The sequence below is a fragment of the Oratosquilla oratoria genome, chromosome 2, assembly GCF_046742065.1.
Source record: "Oratosquilla oratoria isolate Oo_2021 chromosome 2, ASM4674206v1, whole genome shotgun sequence".
NCBI classification, from domain to species: domain Eukaryota; kingdom Metazoa; phylum Arthropoda; class Malacostraca; order Stomatopoda; family Squillidae; genus Oratosquilla; species Oratosquilla oratoria.
In genome coordinates this window covers 34105907-34113406 of record NC_134778.1, presented here as the reverse complement: position 1 = coordinate 34113406, position 7500 = coordinate 34105907, and the positions used below count along the sequence as shown (strand labels likewise).

General features: G+C 39.3%; 1 protein-coding gene across 2 annotated transcripts in view; it reads right to left on the bottom strand.

Annotated features, from left to right (window-relative positions):
- Window positions 1-4094: 4094 nt before the first annotated feature.
- LOC143038058 (actin-57B-like) overlaps window positions 4095-7500 on the bottom strand; it is a 3718-nt gene continuing 312 nt past the window's right edge. For both annotated transcript variants that reach the window (XM_076206950.1, XM_076206959.1), the window contains exon 2: window positions 4095-5399. In XM_076206950.1, coding sequence (XP_076063065.1) covers window positions 4241-5371 — 1131 coding nt within the window. In that variant the 5' untranslated portion in view covers window positions 5372-5399 and the 3' untranslated portion in view covers window positions 4095-4240. The remainder of the gene's footprint in view (window positions 5400-7500) is intronic.

Here is a 7500-nt window from a genome sequence, read left to right as displayed (position 1 = left end):
CCACTGCAATACTTATAGTCTAATTAGATTAATCCAGTCTCTACTAAGTGGTGCTTTTTCTTTTCTTCAGGTTGTTTTTCATCCCCGTGGCACCTCTTCGGTACTAAACGGGTTACAGCTTATCTCGGTTAATTTCTTTCGTACCGGGTGAAATTTTTCTTGTTACTCTCAATACCGCCAAGCTGTTCTATTCTCAATGACACCTTTTCAGCTGCAAAGGGTAAATATAGCCTATTTCAACTAGTCTCTTCCGTATCGGACTACTCTCCCTCTTATTCTGGCTTCCGTCAGGCTATTTTATTCATCTCCATGGTATCACCTCGGTAGAGAAGTTGTTAGAAACAATCTCTAGTAGCCTCTTCCGTACCGGGTACCAGTTTTCCTGTTATCATGACTGCCGAGGAACAGTAAAGGTGGTAAATGTATCAAAGAAGGTACAAGAGAATAGGATGTAATGGAATGGGCATGCTATGAGAAGAGAAGAAGACAATGTATGGAGGAAAATTATAAACATGGAAGTAGATGGGAGGAGAAGAGGGAGATCGAAACGCAAGTGGAGAGAGGTAGTTTTGTTAAACACCTGCGTGAATAGGAGTTGGATGAGAATGGGATGCAGGATCGGAGAATATGAGAAGACTTATGTGGAAGAGATGCCTCATATAAAGATGGGGAATAGCTACAGAAAAAGAAGAGTAAAGTTATTTCTTCTCCTTTGTCACCCCCTCAGTCGAGAAGGGGTAAGATTTTCTTCTTATAAATGAGTTTGTTTTTATAAATCCTTACGTACTAAGTGTTTTTTTTTTTTTTTATCTGGCTGTAGCCAAGTTATTCTGCTTGTCCTCGTGGTACCCTTTTGGTCCTATACCAAGCAGTAGGGGACAAAAGCTAGTCAGTACGTTGGAGCTTGCAAAGTTCATTACGTTTGTACCAAACTAGCAGAAGTCATCTGACGTCCCCAGTGTCAGCGGCAGGGTCGGCTGATAGTTGGCAGTATTTCTATCTGTGCCATTAAGTCGATATGATAATTTCTTAGGATAGTAAATAGTTCATCCTCCCTCTAACTTTCCTTTACTGATAAGGTCTTAGAGTGTTTGCGTTGAACCATATGCATTCAATTCATGATTATGCATTTTTGACTGAGCTATTTTGGATTTTCTTTTCTGCCATTTCTACGTTAAAATATTCTTGTCATCTGACTCCTGTTAGAATGCATTGTTAGAATACATTGTTTTCATAATTTCACTCATCAACAATAGCAAACTGTTGAGATAACTTACATTCCATCTGCGGCACAAAATGTTTGAAGTTGTTATTATACAATGCAATATGTCTAAGTTTGCTTGAATATTGATTAAATAGAACGTCCTCCACAACATTTATTTCAATTACACATTACACAGTACAGACAATTTTTACCATTACAGAAACTAGGGTAATAACATTGATCACAAAAATATATGGAATATTTCTAAATAAATACTTCAAAATAATATACATTTATAAAGAGAGTCGTCCAGCCAACGATTTTTTCAACTACGCGGGAGAAAAATAACAACGGGGGGACTAGGTCCCCTCGTTTCGACCCATTTACTTTCCTTTTATGGCAGGGGGGCACGCAGGGGGGCACAGTGCTGGTATTTTTATCCCTATCACTTTTAAGAATAGATTCTTTATCAAATAATTCTTAGTTATTTTCTCTTGCAAGAAAAACTCTACAGAGAAAAATTAGGATATACTGAATTGTTGAGAGGGAAAGTATTTGAATATTTTTTTTCTGATAGTACAAGTACACGACTGGGCATGGCACGCAGAATTATGGATAATCTTAGATAAAGTATTTGGCAAAGAAGACACCTGCGGAAGAAGGCTCAGGCTCTTGTGATCTCATTTTTGCTCTGTGGTATACACCGACATAACATCGCACCTTTATTCTGGGATAAAGTATTTGTGAGGTATCATCAAAATAACCTTGTGTCGAACAGGGAATATCCGGTGATGCCGAGATAACACGGGTATCCTGATTTGTCAGTGAATGCCTTCGTAAGCATTATACTCACATGAATCACGTACCCAATTGCGACCTGAATAGGTGAGACCAAGTAAGGACGTAGCTGCCTCAGATAAATTGTGATGTTTGTTTAAGGACAACCGTCTGCAATGAGCTGTCGTCCAGAAAACTTATCAGTGATAGCCTACAGAAGTGAAATTTATTGTGTGTTGTCTCATTATTTATCCTTACTTATTGCCCCGTAGTGGTAGACTTTTTATCTTTTAGTCTATGTGTTTATTATTTTTATTGACCCATACGGTGTTATCAAATTCATTTCGCTTTCATTTTCATGATTATCTTGTGTGCCTCAAAAATAGATCTGGTTCTATCACTCTGCCGTACAATTATACTCTAATTTTTCTCGTATCTATGATTTATCTGCTCCTACTTTCTGTGTATCTCCGCATCTCTTGCTTACTAATGTGGTTACTATATATTTAAAAAAATATGTGGCTCCTTTATATAACACATTCAAGTAACAAAATTTACTGTACCAATATGAAAATTCAGAAAGCATATGTACTGCACTTTTTTTTTTTTTTTTTTTGTATCATTGCTGGGCACTCCTTTACCTCTTTTATTTATTTCTAAAGACTTTTACTGATTACCATTGCATTTGCTTGTTTGTTTGCTTTGTTTACTTTATCAGTCAATCTACACAATATTGCAAGATCCACTTTCTTAAATACAACATATTTTCTACGTGTTCTTATTTCTCTTTCCATATCATATTCTAATGTACAACCAACCTCCAGCAGGATTTTCTCACTTTCCTGAAGCTTGCTAGCCGAGCGGGTTAGGGCGTCGTTACTTGCGGCGAAAGTCGAGGGGATGCCGGTTTGAATCCTGCCAGCGGCGAAGTTGAACCAAGGGCATGGTTCATTAAATTTCACGCTACAGAGTCCTCTGAAAGGGGCACCGTCCTAGCCTCCCGTTCTTATCCTCCTCCTCCTCCTCCTCCTCCTCCTCTTCCTCCTCCTCCTCTTCCTCTTCTTCTTCTTCTTCTTCTTCTTTCTTCTTCTTCTTCTTTGTTTTGCAAGTCCGCATATATTCCCTTAAGTGGAAACATCTTCAACTTTTGCTTGTATTATGCATTTTATCCCAATTTATTCCAGATGATTGTATTCAGCCAAGGGGTCGTATCTGAGCAAAGAACATTTCGTTCAATCAAGACCCCCGCTTTCTCCTGATGTTAACTCGAAATATTTTTCAAGCATGTCCCAGTATCAAAGATGTTATCACGTCAAGTCATCCGTTGAAATTATCTAAAACTTAATTTAACACATTCCTTTATCCAAGCATTGGAAGAGACATTATGTGTGTTGCACTAGCTAGGATAGTTTCCCATCCAACATCATGTAAGACATTAAATTTATACTACAACAGAGAGGAAAGAGAATTTTTTGGAAGATGGAATGGTATTACGGAGAATAGATTCTCACTGTCTGTAAGTAGAAGAAAAGAACGAGCAGGTAAAGTGTTTGGTTAGAATAGAGATTAAATGTTCTAGATACCATGCTGATACCAAGTCTTCAAGAACATTGATTAATGATATAAGAGTTACAAAAGTGTTGTAGATAGAAAGAGTTGGAGACTGCCATTAAGAAGGAAAGAAGTGACAATCTGTATAATATTGGACTTTACCCTACTCAGAAATAATACATCAAAAGGTCTTCAAAAACTAAGATGTTCATACTATATAGCCTCTCATGGACGTTGGCTTAGAGAGGATTTAGTTGATATGTTATCAATTTTCAAGATCATATCCCCACTTTCTCCCCTCTATATCTACTTCACCCTAGTCCATCGAGCTATCTCAGAATACTTTCTTCTCTCTCCTCCCTTTCTGACCTAATCTAAATTATCCCTGAAATGTATGTGTGTAATCTATGAATTTCTCCATATTAATGTCTGCAATGTAGCTATAAGGAAGGGACTAGAATTCCTATATGAGATCTAGTAAGTTATTTTCTTACATGCTAACTCAATAACTAAGTTCTTTAAGAAGGATTTCTAAAGATAAGTGATGGTTTAAAAGAACTACTAAATATTTCGTTTTTATTTAGATGTTGTACAAAACATAGAACATATACAGTAATTCATATGCTCAATGTCGTCTAGAAGATCGCCATGAAGTTAAGGATAGATAAATAAGAAAATATAAAAATATTCCTTAAATTATCCACCTGCTTAGAAGCACTTGCGGTGGACAATGCCTGGGCCGGACTCGTCGTACTCCTCCTTGGTGATCCACATGGCCTGGAAGGTGGACAGGGAAGCAAGGATGGAGCCGCCGATCCAGACGGAGTATTTGCGCTCAGGGGGAGCGATGATCTTGATCTTGATGGTTGATGGAGCAAGTGAGGTGATTTCCTTCTGCATGCGGTCAGCAATACCAGGGTACATGGTGGTGCCACCAGACAGAACGTTGTTGGCGTACAGATCCTTCCTGATGTCAATGTCGCACCTCATGATGGAGTTGAAGACGGTCTCGTGGATTCCAACGGACTCCATACCCAGGAAGGAAGGCTGGAAGAGAGACTCGGGAGCACGGAAGCGCTCGTTACCGATGGTGATGACCTGACCATCAGGAAGTTCATAGGACTTCTCCAGAGAAGAGGAGGCAGCAGCAACGTTCATCTCACCCTCGAAGTCGAGAGCGACATAGCAAAGTTTTTCCTTGATGTCACGAACGATTTCACGCTCAGCCGTGGTGGTGAAGGAGTAGCCACGCTCAGTCATGATCTTCGTCAGGTAGGCAGTAAGATCGCGACCAGCCAAGTCCAGACGAAGGATAGCATGAGGAAGACAGTAACCTTCATAGATGGGGACGGTGTGGGTAACACCATCACCCATGTCGAGTACGATACCGGTGGTACGACCAGAGGCGTAGAGAGACAGAACAGCCTGGATGGCCACGTACATGGCAGGGGTGCTGAAGGTCTCAAACATGATCTGGGTCATCTTCTCACGGTTAGCCTTAGGGTTGAGGGGAGCCTCAGTCAGGAGAACTGGGGATTCCTCAGGAGCAACACGAAGCTCGTTGTAGAAAGAATGATGCCAGATCTTCTCCATGTCGTCCCAGTTGGTGATGATACCGTGCTCGATAGGGTACTTCAGAGTCATGATACCTCGCTTAGCCTGAGCCTCATCACCAACGTAGGCGTCCTTCTGACCCATACCAACCATCACACCGGGGTGACGAGGGCGGCCAACGATGGAAGGGAATACAGCTCGGGGAGCGTCATCACCGGCAAAGCCGGCTTTGACCATCCCGGAGCCATTGTCCACAACGAGCGCGCACTCTTCCTCGTCACACATGGTGGAGTTTGATTGGAGGTTGTCCTAACTGTAAAAGAAAGAAAATTATTAGTATGTTTATTCATAAAAGTACTTCTATTTAGATTGCATACTACTTTTGGACGCGTAACTACAAAGTAATGTTGTAACACATTCGTAAAAATTCAACAAGAACCCACTGTGTTGGATAAGAAGAAATGAAATAGTTGATATCCAATAGTGGATATCAATTATTTCATTTCTTCTTATCCAACACAGTGGGTTCTTGTTGAATTTTGGACGCGTATTCAAGCAATAACGGCATTTCACCAGTCTTTTGAAAAAATTTAGAAACAAGATATAATTTCTGCTCGAGGAAGAACTTCAGTTGTATGGCCTCTTAACGCGTTTATTCGTTTATTCCAATGTAGTAATAATAAATATTGCTTTGCCTTTCACAGACTGAAAACCAACAATTTAACTGCGTTTGGCAATGGCCCCTGACCCTCTCATAGATTTCTCAGGAAAAAACGTTTGACCGTTCTCTGTGTTGTATTGAGGTAGTATTGTTTATATGTTAGCGTTGATTGTCAGCTCCCCATGTGTGAAAACGTGAATGCAATATAACCAAAGTTAATAGAGAGAAATCCGGGGCCCGGTCAGTAGACCGAGTGTCAGCCCTTCACGGCTGCACCTCTAAATGGAGATGAAGGTGTTAATGGGTTTTGAGGACGGCGACTGTGAGGCAATTTTTTCTGACGCAGGATTACTACATGCGTTAGTCCCAATACTTATGTAAAAAGGGATATCAAAACATAGATCAATGTTATTCCATTAAGCTTTTGTGTGTCCAATGTGCTGTATGCAGTATAGATACACATGATTTGCTTGTTTAGATTGACGAAAAGTGCACGTAGATAGGGATTCAAGCATTTAGAGTAAGTTAAAGCAGATATGAAATAGTGGGGCACAGGGCTCCGAATTTAAAAAATATATGTATTATCAGGTATAAGGTAAGCCGATGGCATGCTTTTATAGAATGTCATAATTTTTCTTTTGATGCCCTTAGTTTTTGTTAGGAAATTTTAGAATGTACATATTTTTTCAGTACAATATTATGTGTTTTATGTTATTTGTTGTCGTGTACAAATCAAAATGTGAATATGGGTATGGGTGTGGCTTTTTTATTGTTGTAGTGATGATGTTGGTTTCGGGTTTAGGGGTGAGTACTGATTTGGGTATAGATGCAGTTGTAGGTGTTGGTGGAGATGTGAATATAGTGTTGGTCGTTGGTTACTGATGTTAAAAGTACATTCACATTCGAATATTTATGATGACAATGTGTTAAACTGAGACAGTAAATACAAATGCACTATCATCCCATCAGATAAAATGAATATGTATTATTTCAAACACGAGCCTAACCCACTCCTAATGTATAACTAGTTTTATCTAACAATCTACCTGAAGAAGCCTATGTTGCTTTATAAAAGAATTTCCTCTGATGGAAACGCTATTCTAATATGTAGTTGATATTATGCATCTATTTATACAGAAATATATTAAGAAAATAATGTGGATGTAAATTATAGGTTACTATGAAGTTGTCACATCTAAAAGGCTGAGTGCTAAGGGAAATTAAATGAGGGCAGAAGTTTGAATAAGGTAATTGATATGCATATTCAACAAAAAATATATATCTGCCTTTTGGAAATCTATTTGTACAACTTTGAGGAATACCTAGAATAAGTCTACGTTGTGGGGCATATATATTTCAAATAAATCGTACTCTGGGAATATACAGTAGTTAAATGAATCTCTTTTCTTAATCCCTTCAGTGCCAGGCGATTTGATTCAGCTGTAGGGTGGACCAAACCATAAGGCTTGAACTTCATGTAGAGGCTCACACCTGGAGGCGCTTAATCACGGCCAAATTAAATACATTCCTTAATGTGATCTGATAATCAGGACAAATGTCAGTCACTAGTGGGCGTTGGAGATCGAGCAATGGCTTATGTAATACAAGGTGATACTGAAATTCAACGAGCCGGGATGGAAGGTCTCGAGTAGTCTTCGATACCCCGTTCAGCTCGAGGTCCGTCCTAAGGTCGAATGTTATCGTTAGAGGAATTAAGTTTCACTTTAGTTTCAGACAACGCTCTACTACATAT